The 19,903-nt window shown below is 37.2% G+C and overlaps 2 protein-coding genes across 4 annotated transcripts in view; both read right to left on the reverse strand.

Annotated features, from left to right (window-relative positions):
- The window catches only part of LOC134218345 (uncharacterized), a 132,008-nt gene extending 118,763 nt beyond the window's left edge, over window positions 1-13,245 (reverse strand). The window contains exon 1 of the mRNA XM_062697285.1: window positions 13,205-13,245. The gene's annotated coding sequence lies outside the window, so the exon portion shown is untranslated. The remainder of the gene's footprint in view (window positions 1-13,204) is intronic.
- A 460-nt stretch (window positions 13,246-13,705) lies between these two features.
- LOC134218346 (uncharacterized) overlaps window positions 13,706-19,903 on the reverse strand; it is a 45,488-nt gene continuing 39,290 nt past the window's right edge. The window contains exons 1-2 of one of the 3 annotated variants that reach the window (XR_009981311.1): window positions 17,021-17,106; window positions 13,706-14,462 (exon numbers count right to left, since the gene is read on the reverse strand). Coding sequence is in view for 1 of the 3 variants with exons in the window: in XM_062697286.1 (XP_062553270.1) it covers window positions 13,988-14,079; window positions 14,309-14,462 (246 nt within the window). In the remaining 2 variants the exon portion in view is untranslated. Of the gene's footprint in view, window positions 14,463-17,020; window positions 17,107-19,903 lie in introns of those variants that run through there. The other 2 variants (XM_062697286.1, XR_009981312.1) reach the window with 2 other exon arrangements.

Raw genomic sequence — 19,903 nt, forward strand, 5'->3', positions numbered from 1 at the left:
TTTAAAGATTTGATACATTTTTCTAGTTCGAGCTTTTTCAATAGACATAGTGTAGGATCTATCGTCAGCTTTCAGTTAGATAGTTTTTTCTCGTTTCAGAGAACAAATAATGACGCTTTAGCCTAGGCTTATAACCAGGACATATGGGGGAAATACCCATATCTGGAAGTTGTCCTATCCCTGGAAGTTGGATCAGCAAGGGGGCATACTACTCTTCTGAGCAATGTCACTCATAACGCCACCCTTTCATACAACACCTGAGTGTGGAACTATTGATACGGCTGTCCCCTTTACTTTCATACAGGAATTTAAAATCTCTTCGTTGATCATGTCATTCATTACTGAATAATCTGATTGCCGGTAAGTCTGGTCGTTTCAATATGTGTGTCATATTTACGGCATGCTGCTAATTCTAATTTCAATAAGAAAATGTTCGGAAGTACAACCGACATTTCCAAGATGGTGTTCCTTCCCTTCGGATGTGTGATCTGGATGCGATGGCAATTGGCAGATAAAAGTGAGGTTAAAAACGAAGGATCATCATTCGATAAATTGATGATTGACGCGTTCTATGCACTGTTTCTTGTGTTTAAAATGGAAGAAAATGTTTGATAATGAAAACCCTGCTTTGATTCTTACATCTGAAGTGATAAGAGAGCGTAAATTTTGATTCCAGTTTTGAAATTTTTCGAAACCTAACCTCACTTTTAATTGCCAATTGTCGTGGTGGTATCACATGTTGTTAAGAAAATTATTTTGAGCTTTTTGCCTTTCTCGTATACTAAGTATACGGTAAAGGCTATATGATCGCTCCAAAAACAAACTTTTTATAGAAGGCCCGGAGACCCATAGTGTTATATACCAATCGACTCAGTTCGACGAATCGAGGTGATGTCTGTGTGTGTGTGTGTGTGTGTGTGTGTGTGTGTATGTGTGTGTGTATGTGTGTGTGTGTGTGCAAAATTACTCAAAAATGTCACTCATTTTCGGGCACTTATCCTCAACTGATTTGCTCGCAACAAGTTGCATTCGACGCAGAATCCTGTCCCATTGTTTCCTATTTGAAATTGGTCAGATCGGACTATGGGATCAGAAGTTATGGCCAAAATACAAATTCATACGAAAAATCGCGTAAAAAACGTTCCTCATTTTTCGGGCACTTATCCTCAACTGATTTGCTTCGCAACAAGTTGCATTCGACGCAAAATCCTGTCCCATTGTTTCCTATTTGAAATTGGTCAGATCGGACTATGGGATCAGAAGTTATGACCAAAATACAAATTCATACGAATAAATCGCGTAAAAATGTCACTCATTTTCGGGCACTTATCCTCAACTGATTTGTTTGCAACAAGTTGCATTCGATGCAGAATCCTGTCCCATTGTTTCCTATTTGATTTGAAATTGGCCAGATCGAACTATGGGATCAGAAGTTATGGCCAAAATACAAATTCATACGAAAAATCGCGTAAAAATGTCACTCATTTTTCGGGCACTTATCCTCAACTGATTTGCTCGCAACAAGTTGCATTCGACGTAGAATCCTGTCCCATTGTTTCCTATTTGAAACTGGCCAGATCGGACTATGGGATCGAAAGTTATGGTCAAAATACAAATTCATACGAAAATCGCCTAAAAATGTCACTCATTTTTCGGGCACTTATCCTCAACTGATTTGCTCGCAACAAGTTGCATTCGACGCAGAATCCTGTTTCATTATTTCCTATTTGAAATTGGTCAGATCGGACTATGGGATCAGAAGTTATGGCCAAAATACAAATTTATACGAAAAATCGCGTAAAAATGTCACTCATTTTACGGGCACTTATCCTCAACTGATTTGCTCGCAACAAGTTGCATTCGACGTAGAATCCTGTCCCATTGTTTTCTATTTGAAACTGGCCAGATCGGACTATGGGATCGAAAGTTATGGTCAAAATACAAATTCATACGAAAAATCGCCTAAAAATGTCACTCATTTTTCGGGCACTTATCCTCAACCGATTTGCTCGCAACAAGTTGCATTCGACGCAGAATCCTGTTTCATTATTTCCTATTTGAAATTGGTCAGATCGGACTATGGGATCAGAAGTTATGGCCAAAATACAAATTCTTACGAAAAAATCGCGTAAAAAATGTCACACATTTTTCGAGCACTTATCCTCAACCGATTTGCTCGCAACAAGTTGCATTTGACGCAGAATCCTGTCCTATTGTTTCCTATTTGAAATTGGTCAGATCGGACTATGGGATCAGAAGTTATGGCCAAAATACAAATTCATACGAAAAAATCGCGTAAAAAATGTCACTCATTTTTCGGGCACTTATCCTCAACCGATTTGCTCGCAACAAGTTGCATTTGACGCAGAATCCTGTCCTATTGTTTCCTATTTGAAATTGGTCAGATCGGACTATGGGATCGAAAGTTATGGTCAAAATACAAATTCATACGAAAAAATCGCCTAAAAAATGTCACTCATTTTTCGGGCACTTACCTTGAACTGATTTGCTCGCAACAAGTTGCATTCGACGTAGAATCCTGTCCCATTGTTTCCTATTTGAAATTGGCCAGATCGAACTATGGGATCGAAATTTATGGCCAAAATACGAAATTCATACGAAAAATCGCGTAAAAATGTCACTCATTTTTCAATTTTCATTCACAATTAATTGGGAAATATGTTCCATTAACATGGTCAAGAAAAACAATACAATTCTTGCTATTTTCCCCTTGAAAATATGACAAATGATCCATAAAACTTTGAAAAATGATCCATAAAAACTATATATTGATCCATAAAATTTCAAATTTGCGCATTTTTTTATCGTGATGATGATCCATAATTTCAGTAATATGATCCATAATTTTAGTCATGTGATCCATAATTCTGGCCATATGATCCATAACTTTGTTCAAATGATCCATAGTTTTGGTGATATGATCCATAAATTTTGATAAATGATCCATAGATTTTATAAAATGTGTGGATCAATTAATATAGTTTCATTGGCCTTCTTTCCAAGCATTATGGATCACATTATCAAAATTATGGATCATATGACCAAAATTATGGATCATATGGCTGAAATTATGGATCATCATCAGGATATAAGTTGCGCAAATTAGAAATTTTATGGATCAATATATAGTTTTTATGGATCATTTTTCAAAGTTTTATGGATCATTTTTCAAAGTTTTATGGATCATTTTTCAAAGTTTTATGGATCATAAAAATATTCTTTATGGAATCTCTCGAACTATTTTATGGATTTATGGTAGCGTTTTATGGAACATTCAGATGTTATTTATGGATCGTTTTTCATTTTTATGGATCGTTTTTCCACATTGAACGGTGCAAAGTAAGGGCTGCCGGCACTTATCCTCAATCGATTTGCTCACAACAAGTTGCATTCGACGTAGAATCCTGTCCTGTTGTTTCCTATTGAAAATTGGCCATATCGGACTATGGGATCTAAAATTATACCATTTTTTATGGCAAAATCGCTAAAAAATGTTACTCATTTTTCAGGCACTTTTCCTCAACCGAGTTGCTCGCATTAAATTGCATTCGACGCAGAATGTCTCATTGTTTCTTACTGAAATTTGGCCAGATCGGACTATGGGCTTAGAAGTTATGGTAAAATTACTATTTATTGTGAAAAAGAGTTCAAAAAGTCTAGCTCACTTTTTAGCACTTAGACTTCATCTATTCCCCAAGCAACACAAGTTCAACAAATCTGGTTGCAGTAACCATATTGTAACTGAATCCGGTCATATAAAAGTTACTGTGATAGATGTGCAATTCATGTCGCTCGCAACAGATTGCATTCCACGCAGAATCTTGTCCCATTGTTTCCTATAGAAACTTGGCCGCATCGTACAATTGGGTCAAAAGTTATGGAGAAAATACTAATTTTAAAACTACAAAATAGAATGCAATTTTTTGCTCTTATGCTCATCCGATTTGTTTGCAACAAATTGCGTTTGGCGAGAATTTTTTCTATGCATATAAACAAATATGAAAAATGATACCAATCCACATATTAGTGTTATTTTAGATTTTTCCAAACCTTTTGAACGAACGAGAAAGGCACCATCACCGCTAGGTGGATTAATCTGGGTTTTAGTGGAATGTCTTCACTTGTCATAAGACGAGTTTGTACAATCCCATTGAATTCCACCACTTAATTGTATCTTGACAGATACGTATTTCGACCTCAACAGTCAGGCCGTCTTCAGTGTCTTGTACTTTACTCGACTTCGCTCGGGTCGCTTGTTGCATAAGCTGGCGCATTTGATTTGAAGTTTGTATGGAGATTTCAGTCAAAATATATAGGAAAATACACCTTCGACACTCATTCGATCTGGAAATTGGTTCTGATTGTTCGATTAAGCTCAGAATTGCAAAAACGGCTGTTGGTATGTTACAGAACAATTCCACAGAACATTGTACGATGATTAAATGAACTTTTTAATGAACATAATTTAATCATTGAACATTTTTGCCTTTCTCGTATACTAAGTATACGGTAAAGGCTATATGATCGCTCCAAAAACAAACTTTTTATAGAAGGCCCGGAGACCCATAGTGTTATATACCAATCGACTCAGTTCGACGAATCGAGGTGATGTCTGTGTGTGTGTGTGTGTGTGTGTATGTGTGTGTGTGTGCGCAAAACTACTCAAAAAATGTCACTCATTTTTTGGGCACTTATCCTCAACTGATTTGCTTCGCAACGAGTTGCATTCGACGCAGAATCCTGTCCCATTGTTTCCTATTTGAAATTGGCCAGATCGGACTATGGGATCGAAAGTTATGGCCAAAAGACAAAATCATACGAAAAAATCGCGTAAAAATGTCACTCATTTTTCGGGCACTTATCCTCAACCGATTAGCTTCGCAACAAGTTTGCATTCGACGCAGAATCCTGTCCCATTGTTTCCTATTTGAAATTGGCCAGATCGGACTATGGGATCAAAAAGTTATGCCTAAAACACAAAATCATACGAAAAATCGTGTAAAAAATGTCACTCATTTTTCGGGCACTTATCCTCAACAGATTTACTCGCAACAAAATGCATTCGACGCAGAATCCTGTACCAATGTTTCCTATTTGAAATTGGCCTGATCGGACTATGGGATCAAAAGTTATGGCCAAAACACAAAATCATACGAAAAATCGTGTAAAAATGTCACTCATTTTTCGGGCACTTATTATCAACCGATTTGCTCGCAACAAGTTGCATTCGACGCAGAATCCTGTCCCATTACTTTCTATTTGAAATTGGCCAGATCGGACTATGGGATCGAAAATTATGGCCAAAATACAAATTCATACAAAAAAATCGCGTGAAAAATGTCACTCATTTTCGGACACTTATCCTCAACCGATTTGCTCGCAACAAGTTGCATTCGACGCAGAATCCTGTCCCATTGTTTTATATTTGAAATTGGCCAGATCGGACTATGGGATCGAGAGTTATGGCCAAAATACAAATTCATACGAAAATATTGCGTAATAAATGTCACTCATTTTTCAGGCACTTATTCTCAACCGATTTGCTCGCAACAAATTGCATTCGACGCAAAATCCTTTTCCATTGTTTCCTATTGAAAATTGGACAGGTCGGACTATGGGATTGGAAGTTATGGCCGAAATACCTTTTTCATAAAAATCACAAAAATGTCACCTATTTTCGGACACCTAATCTTAATCGATTTGCTCGTAACAAGTTGCATTCGACGCGAAATTCTATCCCATTGTTTCTTATTGAAAATTGGCTAGATTGGACTATGGGATCGGAAGTTATGGCCGAAACACCATTTTAGCCTTTTTATACGAAAAGGCAGGCTGTATGTTCGCTCCAAAAACCAAACTTTTACAGAAGGCCTGGAGACCCATAGTGTTATATACCAATCGATTCAGCTCGACGAACTGAGATGATGTCTCTGTCTCTCCCACTTCATACGGGAGTTTGGCAGAAAGACGGTCATGAGATTTATATCATAACAAATATTGCCCTCCGCTCGCGTGATGGGAATGACATTTTCGTTTTTTTTTGTGTAGTCGGAGCTTCAGTTCAACTAACATCCAAAAGTGATATCCTTAAAATATATGACTGGGTGAAATAAAACAGGGTTATGTACGTCAAAAGATTGGAAAAGGAAACAAAAATATCGAAATTCTTATTAGCATATTGTAGATCAAGCTGAAAACCGAACTGAGGTCCCGCGAAATCGCATTTTCTCGCATTTCCGGATGTTGCAACTGCATCGCGAGTAGTGCGCAACTGTGCCATAGTCGGGCACCACTCGCGATGCAGTTGTTATTATCCGGAAATGGGACAAAATATGATTTTCGGTTTTCAACTGGATCTACAATATCTTTGCCATAAATAATCTGATTTTCATAGAACGTACAAAGAAATTTGTCTTTTTTACTCCTAGCCACTAGCTCATCTTTTTTCAAGCACACACATTTTACGAAGGTCGAGAAAGGCACCATCACCGCTAGGTGGATTAATCTGGGTTTTTTAACTAATTTTATTTGCTAATTATCTAATACATGCATTCATCTCTTAGACTAGGTGTTCCCTGTTTTCTTAACACTATCATCCTTATTTGATATGATACATTTTTAGTCATTATTAATATATTTAAATTGCCTCTGGCAGTTAGGATTTTTCCTCCGGTTGAGTTGAACCATGTAGGAATTACAATGTTTTCAACTTAAACTAAACTTAACCTAATTTATACTAAGGGTACAAAGAGCTAATCGTTGCAATAGAAGATTGCAACGATTTTTGTCTAAAATGGGAAATTATTTTGTTGGACATTTGTTGCAATGTCTCAATATTAGAAATTCTATGAAGTTCATTGGTACTATACCACGGAGGCAACTTCAGAATCATTTACAAAATTTTATTTTGAATCCTCTGAAGTGCTTGGATCAGTTTAATAATTTTCAGAGGAAAATTAAAATTCATCAATTTTACAATCAAACCTTCATGCCAAACACTGTCAAATGCTTTCTCTATATCAAGAAGAGCAACTCCAGTCGAATATCCTTCAGATATTGAGCAAACTGATTGGGCGATAACTAGAAGCCTCAGCTGGATTTTTGTCCGGCTTAAAAATTGGAACAACTTTGGCAAGAAAGTTATTTTGAGCTTTTTAGTGGAATGTCGATATCGTCTCATGACAACTTTGGCGTTTTTCCATTGCGCCAACCAATGCAACAACCGATGGGGGGGGGGGGGTGCTCTGTGGAATTCGACAATATTTTTTTCTCGCCATACTAAGCTGGGTGTTTAATGTGCATGTGCGAAAACAAGACAAGTAGAGACAAGAATGCGAAATATATATTCTGTTTGGTGGATTTGTTGTTTGTCTATTGTTTTAACACGTGTGGTGTACCACACACTCCACCTCAGATGGATTTTAAATTTTAATATTAGGCACCAGGAATGAGGAAAACGACAGTTGAAAATGATCTCAGCCGTGTAAATCTAATTTAGTGTAGCTGTAGAGGTTTTCAATGCATCAAACTTGATGCTGCATATGAAAACGGGTACAGTAAATCTTATTCTCATATATTCGCTCTTAATCGAGGGATCCATGCATACTTCCAAAGCGTTGTGCAGTCATTTTTGTTCGGGAGAGACATGATTAATGATGCCACTTGGTGATGTAATTATACAAATCCCGTAGTAATAAACATCCGAATGAGCAAATATTGGTTTAAAGTCTGTCAACCTTGGATGAAAAATTGTGTCTCGAACTGCCAATGAAACAGGGGTGCGAAAGAGATACTTTAGCTCGCACTAGCACTGTGCTAGAAATGAAGATTTAATCTTTCAAATGTAACCAACCATAGGGTAAGTGGTTCTGTTCTAATATACATATGCATCAATATTTTTTCACATATGCATCAATATTTTTGAGCATGATAATAAAATTGTTAAAAAATGGGGCAAAATTCCCAATTGAAGAATGATATGCTTCAGCAGTTGATGTATTATTTGATTTATAATTTGAATGTTACCAATAGTTTCGCAATGTGAGAATAGTAGTTTGTGCAACTAGTTGCCAAACGATGATTTTTCCAGCACGAGTTATACGTTTATCCAACGTGGCCTGCCGAGTTGGATAATTACTACGAGTGCTGAAAAAATCGAGTTTTGCAACGAGCTATTTTTTGCAATGACGATAAAATGGACTTCAGTATGTTAAATCAGTACCAAATTTTACAGTCCACTTTACACCATATGGTCATTCTTCTGTTCTGATGTTGGTTTTTCATAAATAGCACCCAAATAAGTGCTATAATGGATTTTATGCAATTCATTTGAGTTGCATAATGGTTATTATAGCACCCATTTCGTTGGTATGGAATAGTAGGCTGTTTTATCACTCAAAGACGAATTGTAAACCAGGTATTATTACCAGGAATTGCTAAAATATCATTTTATACTTATTTGCAATCATAGTCAAGCTAAATTCTGCATCGACCTAAATATGCTTAATTAATCATTGTTAAGCATCTTAAGGGAAATTTTACACAATTATTAGATTCTTTACTTCCTTTCACTTCCACTATGATAAATTATAGTGGAAGTAAATGTAAGAAAATAATTTCATAATTGTGAAGATATGCTCCATTGAAAATCAATGAATAGCTCCACAATGGGACACATATTGGCTTTTGCCTATTATCGTGCTACTATACTATAAAATTTTAAGGTAGTATCGCATCAGTTTTTTGTTACAAGGTATGAAGATCTTGAATTAAATGATGTCTTTCAACAGAATATGCAGCAAAATAAAAACATATTTTAGTTCGTGCATTGGAACAGTTAATATCTACTTGTTTTATTCAGACATGTTTTATCTTGGAATTAATTACTGAGTTTATTTTTGTTCAAATCTAATTGCAATAGAAATTTATTATTAATCGGCACTTGTTGTCTTTAACATAAAATATATAAAAAAACATTGCATGAGATGACGTGTTATCTCTATTCCACACTCTGTATGCCCAATGTCCATGCTCAATTTCATCAATAAAGATAAATCAATTAATCAATCAATTTCATCAGTAGTGATTTTTAGTACTTAAAACATATAAAATTAAAAATATCCATTGCCCATAAAATTTTAACTGTCCCGAATTGATATGGAAGTCATATTAATATGGGACAGTTGTGTTTGCAATGATAGTTTATGTACAACGAAAAAAAATCTCGAATATATATCGATGTGTTTGTAACGTAGCCCTAAATCATTCGCAATTCATCGTCTGATATGAGTCTGTCTAAACGTATCAAAACGCCTTATGCAGGCGATATGGTTGATCGATTCCTATTCCAGCATGCAGAACAAACAAGGGGTTATCCTTTTGTCAAAGCGTGTAATATGGACTGGCTCAACGACACAGGCTGTCTAGTTCTTGCAACCGGAAGTTCTTATTTTTTTCTGATATTTTCCAGACATAGGGGATAATGTTTGATCTGATTTTTATGTTATCGCGAGTGATGTGTTATATTACTTTTATTTGCATGCTATTATGAACGATATAAGTTTCAAACACATTCACACACATTAGGTCTTAAAATACATACCTGTTTGAAGAATTATAAGACAACTTCCTATCTATTTTGCATGAGTAGAAAAAGGAACCCCGTGCTGCATTAATGTTCCATTGATCTAATTTTACTTTATATTTCAAAGCAGAGATAGATGATCAAACAGCTGTAAAAGCTTGGAAAGTGCAGAGCAAGACAAACATTTATAAAAAAAAAAAGTTTATTCAACGCCATCTCCATCTCATTCGTTATCGAATTAAATATGTAATCCTCACTGAGGGTAGATTTTGTTATTATTTTTCCATTTGTTCGTGGCCGATTGAAGGACCTTTTAAAATATATGGATGACACGTTTTCAAGCCTGAAAGGTAAATAATAAAAGGTAATAATAATTGCTTAATCTCTTTTCGCACAAAACCGTGAAGAAGTGGAACAGGCAATCTGTAGCAGCGGAGAATTTCGGCATGTTTCATGATATTATTCGAGGTCTGCTTCACTGCTGCTTTCGTCGTTTGTCACCAGCAGTAGCACAATGCTAGGAGACATGCCCCGGAGGTATGTAATGTTGGATTTTGCGGGGACAAAGAATAAGTACCTTCTTCTTTCGTGGAAGGGAACAAGGAGAAGATGCGGCGGTAAACAAACAGCGGGAAACCGGTAGGCATGAAGGAATGCAACTCAAATTGATCGGACAAGGACAATGATAGGGATCCCATGAGAAGAATGAAGCAGAAGTATTGAGGACAGCTTAAGGTTTTGTTTGGCAAGATAAAAGACGCATTTATTTCATAAATATTATGAGAAGACAATATTTCTGTTAATTAGAGGCGGTACGTTGCAGCATTTGATCCAAGTGAGTGAAACGCTTGGCATCCGTTATGCAGATTAACCTAATTTGTTTCATAAATAGCCGTACGGAGATCAGTATCGCTGGTTTCTGGTCGGATTTGTCCCCTAATCAGGGAGGATTATCGTTTGCAACATGCGTATAATGAGGTTCAGACCTTTCCAGATGATTTGGATCATATGACGATCTAAGATATTGGTTTCAATCCACACTGCAACTGTTAATATCTTCATATTTCTAAACTGCTAGACTGAGTAATAGAAATTTTGGGCTTTTGATGTTGAACAGAAAATAATTTAGCTTCAGCCTTTTAATGTTAAAAATGCAATCTTTCGAACAAATAAGATTTTAGGATTTTGTAATTATTAACATGGAAAGTATAACCACAGACAAATAGATACAGCACTCTTGAAATTCTCATCGTTTGTTGGCAATTCGATTACTCGTGGCGCGCGCATCGGATTTGCTCGAGTTTGATGTTTGCGCACTACCGCACCGCCATCTGGTTCGTGAAAACAATAGATGTCGTTACTGTGTCTACGACGATGAATTTGATGAATAAATGTGAAATGTGTTGTCTGTTTGTCTGTGGTATAACAGTAACGTTCAGTAGGTATTTGATACAAAATTCCCTCCTATTATCAAGTTGCGTCATTCCCAGAAAATATAAACATTTTTTTATCGTGATAGATTTCATCAAATCTGTCATACTTTCGAGTGTACGTAATCATGGCTGAAGTGCACTTGAGAATGAGCATTATAAAAAGTCACAACAATACCAGCTGCAACAAGAAGCACCACTCAGAACAATGCCGATAATAGGGACAATGAACATTCTTGTGCGAAATTATCCACACTATTCATCGCCCGCGCTATTTCATTTATATCGCTTTAACACATAAAAGGCTTCCCTCCGCAGGGATATTTCATTCCCCGCGCTCGTCAATAAACGTATTTTACAATAAGTTGATAAGTTTATTATGTTGTGTTGTTGTCTGCCGTACATATAACACCGCTGGCTAGGAAAGAAGCAACCGACCCATCTCCGCCAACAAGACCGAGTTGTCTCCTGTGTTGCCATCTATGGCAAATCCACCCTTCCTTGTTCGCCGTGGACTTCTATAATCACCCTCCGTTTTCAACGAACTTTCCGTGCGCAGTTGGAAATTAAATTGTACACCCGCTATAGGAGAACCTAAGCCAGAGATGGAACATATTTTCCAGTTATAAACTAATGGTAGGAAGCATATTTTATTGCGAAAGACATCATCATCATCATACAGCCGACTGACGAAAATCATCGGTGGCCATAGGGGAAAACTTTGGGGTTGATGGAAGTGAGAAAAGCCGAAAACACTTCCTGGCTGGCACCCCACGGGCAATGTGTAGGGGTTTCCGCACCGTTTTAAACTGCTCTCTCATCGGTAATCATATTTTAAGATAATAACAATTTTCAACCGAGTGCACGGGTGTTTTTAACCTCCATTCAGATTTCCTGTTGAGCACTAGACAACTGGAGGGTTTGGCTTTTTATACGTGCGTATTTCCGAACTGAGCAGGGTGTCATTTCCAAATTAGATATCGGTGGTGGGCGGTATCTGGAAAATTAAAATATTACTCCAGCCATAATGATATTTGTCAATGCTGGGGTGATGTGACATAATATAATAAACATAATTGATATGAGATTAATTGAGTTACTTAAAAAAGTGATAGGACAACTGCACCTGCAGACCTGCAACTGCAGAAATCTTTTCACCAACGGTTGTGAGGTGATCCAGAGATGGCGGCCACACTTTGAAGTTACTCTTGCGATGGCGATGTGGCAGACAACGAAGGTGATGTGGTGGAGCATGCGCGTAGGACACAAGATTTTCACCTTCAAATCTCCAGGAAATCCGTGGGCGTTCGGTCTGAAAAACAACTTTGATATACCTGTGCCTGGCGAATTGTAGAGCTCCGTAATCGTCTGCTTGGCGATGTTGCTCCAGTTTCATCGTATGCTTAGGGTCACCGGATCCGATTCAATCGTCTCCGTGGCGTTCCACGAGATCCTCATTTCCAGAGGCTCGGAGGCTTCCTTTTAAGCCTCTGTTCAAGAGGCACGGAAGCCTTTTTTTTCAAGTTCGTTTATTTAGTAGGCTCAGGCGTGTATAACACTTTACGGAGCCATAGTTATTTGTGATATATACAATCAATATTCACGGAAGCCTTTAAAAGTCATGAAATTCTTTTAGAAAGATGGATGTATTAATTTGTATTCAGGTACCAAAACTACCAGTTATGGATCACAACTTCAGGCTTGGTAATGACGTGCCCGTACTACCCGTTGGGTATGTTTGGTATATTTTGTCTCGTCCCGGGAATGATCAGCTAGTATATGTAAGTCTATCCATAGATTAGAAAGCAAAAATTAAAAATACGTCTTATGAAGCCTCTTGAAACCACCTCTAGTTGAGGTCAAAATCGCATATGAGTAAATACAAAAGTGTGACTTGATGACACTAATGAACACTCCCTGGGTAGAGTGGAAATAGACCATAGCCCTGGTAGGTATTCATACAATATATAATTGATAATAACTTTCGATTAAGGTTAACCTCCAACTGTGAAGCCGGCTTCTGTAGTCGATTTTTACGCTCACCCGACGGTACAGGAACGGAAGGGTACGAAAAGGAAGAAACAAACTATCGTTTTTAAAGCGCAGGATTCAAACCCAATCGACGCGGGAACGGGACAATATTAACAGATTGTTTATGATTTGTACCTACCTGTTGCCCAATCGTGCTGTGTGCTGCATCGAGCTGCCTTGTTAGTCATTCTCATGGGCATATGGTTCATAACCCGTTCCACATGTTCAGCGGGAGCCGTCGACGTTCTCGTCAGACGGTCTTCGGCAGTTCTTTGTAGTTTATGTTCGTCTCTGAGGATCAGTGATGTAGCCTGCGACTTTTTGCTTACCGGCACCAAGACAATTTGGTATTCAACCCTTTTTTATTGTTTTTGTTTTTTAACGTTTTTTGCTCGCAAATAAAAGACAGTTTTGAATAATGGTCCCCAATATTTCCCAACTACAACCCTGAATTCATAATTGATCTAGGCGATCTTGAAAGTGAGAAGCGACCACCTTTACCGGCGTGGCCGGCTCATATCGTTGCTAGCTGAATAGTTTAAATTATTTGTGTTCTATGATTTTGGTTTTTCTCACTGAATCAACCAGGTAGGTCGATGAAAGAGTCTCACGACAAGGAATTTAGATAGAACAAGTTGCAATTTATTACCAGAGCATCACTTTTTACCACCGTTCGTTTTTTCAACTCATCATAGTATGAAAGAGATCATTCGCTCGCATGGTGGCGACGTCAGTTGATGAGTCGCTGTTGACGACGATGACATACAAGCTATACCGCAGAGTGGGAAATGGTTGCGAAAAAATGTATATGCATTTTGATTGCTTGCACACATCGCGATGGGCAGGGGAGTTGCAGGAAGTTGGTCATCGTGTTTGCCGGACTATGCCTCTGACCAAACCAGGGAACATTCGCCATGTGATGTCATATTTTATTCGCTACTGATGGCCCGGCGGTAGAGAAGTAAACTGAACCGACATGATTGAAGTTGCTCGAGTTCTTGAAGCAGTGATTTCCTGGAAAGATGTTCGTAAAAACCACTGGTTGATGATTATGACGTATAGGGCGAGCATATTGATTCTAATTTGGCCGGAATGATGTAGTGCGCCATGCTGTGGAGTATTGGACAATTTTGTATCGGTATGCGAGGGCAGGCCAGTACTGTGGCTGACGCCAGTTCCGGCGAATTCGTTTTTTGGGTGACTGTTGGACATATATGAATTTTTGGAATTTTTCATGGAATACCCGCCGCGTCGTCGTAGTCAATCAAGCACCTGATGAAGGCTGGAGCTGCACTGATCGGAGAATGGCGACTGAATGGTTGGCTCCCGCAATGCCTTTTGATGGGATAATCATGTAATAAATTCGAAGCACCATGCTTCGCTATGCTTCTGTGGCACTGGAATGAAAATTAATTAGAAATGATTTATTGAGAATTTTTATCATTTAAGGGACATTTTTTTGTTAGTTCTGTGTTTCCTGAGAAATTTGTCTGAATGCGTACAAGTTAAAATAATTGGATTTTTTCTGTGAATTTTATTTGGATGACACTCACGGTTCTTAGGATAAAGTTTGTAAATTGATATTATCTTGCCGGTTGCGAGTACTCACTATGCATAATTCAACGGAAAGTCGCGCAATATAAATCGACATTCATGCTGACCGACATCCGGTTCTCTAGCTAGCCTTGTGACCCAGAACAGATTTGTGATCAAATGCTTATTGTCCAATCCGGAGATGGTGAGTTCGATTCTTAGTCTGGCCAACGGCGGATTTGGATGGGACACATTCACGATTTCTTGTATCCATTGCGCATGCCACACAAGATATATTACATAGTCATGCAATGGCCTATTTTAAATACTGTTGGTGAACGAAACGAATATTGCAAATTGAAATCGGTTTGCGTTCATTGTGAAAGTGAGCCCAACCCAGCCCAAACAAATTCCTAGTGCTATGACCAGGATGTTGAGCTGCTCTTTCACATTGTCATTGTGAAGTTGTCACACTGTAACTCCAACGTGCGCCGTCGTCTTCAATGTCTCGTACTTGACTCGACTTACGAGACAGTGCAGACTATTGTGTAACACATATTGATATAATTGTGATATTATTTTGTTATGACTGATGGTTGGTATAATATTTGGTAAATTTTGTAGAACTATTGATTAATATGGGAGTTCAATAATACCGGAAAAAAACCTTAAATTATCAAATAAGAAAATATTGTTCCATTATTAAAAAAAATACATGTTTCGTTTTAAAAATTAAGAGTTATAATCTCAGTTTTGTAGTTTTCAGAACAAAACGTTTCGGTTTTTAATCACATTAGAAAGATTTACTGAATGTTTTGAATGTTTTTGAACTAGCATTTGAAAAATTCATAGGTGACTCTGGACAGCGAAAAATCACCGTCATGAACTGCTCGATGTATGCGACAGCTTTTCGTGTAAATGTATTGATAATCCATATAAAAAAAATATTTTGCGTAACCTATGTTTAATGAAGACTTCTTTACTTTGAAGAATATTTCAAAATAGTTGGACGACTTGATATTTAACAGTTATGAATATGTGCTTCAATCCCGATATGAAAATTATTGTAAATCTTAGTTGAACATTGCACATTGAAATCGGATTGCGTCACACTGTAGCGAATTGAAAACACTTTTATAGACTAACACAAAATGAACTCCCCCAAGAAATTATGACGTTTGAGCGGGTCGCATAATGAACGCAAAATGAACTTTTGTTCGAGAAGACGACCCGCTCAAATGTCAAAATCCATCGGGTGAGTGAATTTGATGAACCCCTGCATAAGTCTATAGCGTTATGAAAACTACGCGAAGAAAAACAGGGAAATAGAAGAATACTCTTAACTTAGAGTGTAATGAAGAAGAAGTTTTTTTTATTCCTCGGGTGTGGATGTTTATTCCTTGGCGTTGGTGGTGGGACGCACATAGGAGTACTCACTGTGAAAAGGTAGCCAAAACCAATGACCAATAGCCTTTAAGTTAACATCCAATTTTATTTTGCATATAATATACCCGTAATGCTGGGTAGACACCTTTACGTGGTGTGTTACGGGGTAAGATCTACCACGGTTACATTGCCAGCTACAAATCAAATCCTGACCCAACGAATACCATCCTCATTATCCAACTCCGTGGTACTTATGAGGGTGTCGCTAAGTCGGTGGCCTCTCGTTAAGTAAGTACCACATCAACACTTCCTTCCTCTCCCTAGTTACGGTGAAGATGGGCATGGCCAGGAGTAGTAATCCTCATGCTTTTGTTATTTTTGTTTAAGACTGGAATCAAGGACCACTCCTCTTCTGATTTCTGATAGCATTCTAGATAAGGATCTCAAAAGTAAAACATGAGTATCACTAGTGTCCAATCTACGAATTACACCGTAACAATGCTAATGCTAATGCTAAAATTTTATTTTGCATATAATATTGAGCCTGTCTTACTATGGGGCTTGTACCATAGTAAGACAGGCTGTAATTTTAATAATCGTGGTACTCCTCTAACTATGTCATTATATACCCTCATTATTGATACCTATATTGATTTTCAGCTTTAAAATCATTAAAAACCAAGAAAAACATGATACAACGTGAACATTTTTTTAATGTACAATTGCGATAAAACTAGCACTGACATGGCAAATTCGTATTTCTATTTGAGAGTTCAAAAACGAAAAATAATAAGGAAACATCTAAAAATTTTGTTTTTGAATTTTTTCTAGAATTTGGGCTGAAATACTCCTTTAGTGGGACGCCCGTATGGTAGAATTGTAGATTTGAAAAAACCCAATTCTGCTTGATGGAACGTCCGTCATTCAAAATTTTCTTCTTCGGTGTTAGTAGGACGCCCGCTAGAAGAATCTTGTCAATCAGGATTAAAATAACGCATTTTTGCGTTGTGGGACGCCCGCATTACCACTTATTTACCAACAGTTTGTCGATATTTCTTGGTCACAGTTTCCAGTGTTTGTTGCCAGTTGTTTTCGTTCACATAGTTTTCGTTCAATAGACCTGTGTTTGAAGAAAGTAGAAGCGTGAGAGAAAAAAAAGTGTTTAATATAATAGAAAAATGCAATACAGGTATTGGGATCGCGAGACGCCTACTAACCGGCATGTTCTTCCATAAAAATGGTTTGGAGCACGTAATGCTGTATCCTAAGTGTTTTTCGATTACGAAGTGAGATGCTCGCAGAGACAAAATTTCCATTGCGTCAAAAAAAATCAACTTTCAATAATAGACTTTGGATGAAATTATTGGGGCTGAAAGCCATCAAACCAGCAAGACCGAAGCTTTGAAACGGATTTCCGAAGCGAATTGCATCCAGGGCGGTGCCGGACGTACAATTATATACAACAACCCATGTACTGGCCCATGGGGAATTGTTTCCCATGTATCATCTTAGTATAGCTGCCCGGAGCTGTAAAAGACTTCCAACGAATCCGTAGCCTGTCGCATGTCGCTCTTGAAGAATGCTGTGTCAGAGAGATATTCACGGGAAATAGACTGATTCTACTCTATTGGTATATTAGGAGGGTAAGAAAGTTTGGAACAAGGTAAGTGTATTTTCGTAATTTTTACATTATTTAGTAATTTACTTTAACTTGGTTATCACGTGCTAATATGAATTAGAAAACGTATGACCAAGAGAGTTTTCAACTTTTTTTATTATTATTTTTCAATTGAAAACTAACCTCCCTCATATTGGTGTGATCAGAAAGGTCACACTATGGTTTCATAGAAATAAGGCATGATGAAATAAAATAAAATTTTATTTCATGGCTGATACAACGTGATAATGAATGGTCGCAAGTGTGAGAAAAGTGTATTTATAACATGTAGAATAATACCTACATATTATCTATTTATAACATATTTATTGCTGCAGTATTATGCGACCCCAATATTATATTTTAATTAATTCGTTGCATGAACGCTGAAATAAAGATGATCATTTCATTAATTCCTCTGATCATGTTACATTGATTAAACTCATCATATTCTTTTTTGACTCTGTCTCTTACGCGAATGGAACTTGAGAGTGTCAGTTCGAAAATAAAAAGTCACCCTGTCGTAACAGTGGTTACCAAGAGCAATAGTACATTTATCTTGCTCTGCGAGCGGAGTTGGTCAATGATTGTTGGACTGTCGCTTATAAGTTTGTATTGTATAGTATTACTATTATTCTATCTGTTCTGATCAGAGGCGCATCCACGTTCCAAGTCGTGGGTAGGACAAATGGAGGGAAATCCGAGTTCTAGTGTTGAGAAATCGAGGCTCGCTTTACACATAATTAAATCTGAATATGAAAAAATGTGGACTTCTGGACCTTCCGGACAGAATCCTCAAATCCACAAATTGTGAAATTTTCATCGATTTTCCGAACATATTGATTTTCCAATTACCATGATTGAATATTACGTAGTTTATAGTTGCTCTTTTAATCAAAACGATAGTGAATGTAGATAATGTACAGGAAGACGTATTTTACGTACTAGCACGTACATTGGGGTCACTTTTCACATCGTTTCATACGGGACTATTTTTACGCGTTGTATTATGCGGATTTTCAACAATGTTTTATCGTTTTTTTTTAAAGGCCTGGAAAAAAAGCTGAGAAATTTAACATTTTTTGCGTTACGTACTTTTCTCATTTCGGGGAGCTCAAAGCCTCTTGTTTACCAGATTTCATGCGGGCTTCAGGATGTTTGTGATTTCTTAGGTTTTATTAAATCCTTCAGGTTTCAACAAAACTTTCTTTTCTGTAAACTTCTAATACGTTAAGCTGCCTAATATTTGATAATATGTTTGTAGATCTACATATCAGACCTATTTGACAGTATTGAAACTAAAATAACAACAATGATGATTTCGAGGATGATATATTAACAGAATCATGGGTAAGACAATGCATTGACTGTCCCACCCAGGAAATTTAGTGCGTAGGACATGTCATACTTGTCCTACCCACTCCCGGCGCCACTGGTTCTGATATTTTTGTCTTAAATGTGATAGTGAAAGGTATTTATGGTGTTAAACAATGGTTTATATTATCAGGAATGTTGGAAATGGTGGAAAGTTTCTATATAAATCAAACTTTTCAATTTACAGCTTTCAAATATAAGAAATGAAAAACAGTGAATTTGACACGCTCTTCCTTAGACAGGTTAAGAAATGGAGTGCCCAACAAGTACTGTAGAGTGGAACCGCATGCATAACAATTTTTACGTCTGGATGGTGGCTGACTACTCATGTAAATTATTAAAGATGTATGGTTTGATAGTAATAATATTAATAATATTATTGTTCAGATTATATTTTCTAAATTCATTATCATTATCATTCATTAGAATGATTATTCTCCTATAGTTTAGATTGATGTATGTTTTCATATTATTGTCCTCTTATTTTGGGGAACATTATAAATTGCACAAGGATATACGCAGGAGGAAGCAGTGTATTAACTAAAATTTGAGTTTCCACATAAAAAACTGACAAATGAGTTTGAAGTGTGCCTTGATTCGATTCGGACGTTTTTTCTCCCACGCGTCAAATTTTTGATACTTGCATAAGGGAAAAGTTTTTTTTATACAAGTGTTCGATCGCTAAATCCGAGATGAAAAAAAGTTTTTGAAATATCCTTTAAGTGCTGAGCATTTTTCTTGGATCTTGGATTAGTTTTTGAAGAATTCTATACAAGTGCAAGTGCAAGCTTTTTCGTGTTGGACGCAGAACAAGCGAAATGTCCGATTCTGCAGTGCTGGTGAGAAAAATTATAAGAAAATGAAACAATCAGTTTTTTGTGCTTTGTA

This window comes from Armigeres subalbatus, chromosome 2 (genome assembly GCF_024139115.2).
Source record: "Armigeres subalbatus isolate Guangzhou_Male chromosome 2, GZ_Asu_2, whole genome shotgun sequence".
Lineage (NCBI taxonomy): Eukaryota > Metazoa > Arthropoda > Insecta > Diptera > Culicidae > Armigeres > Armigeres subalbatus.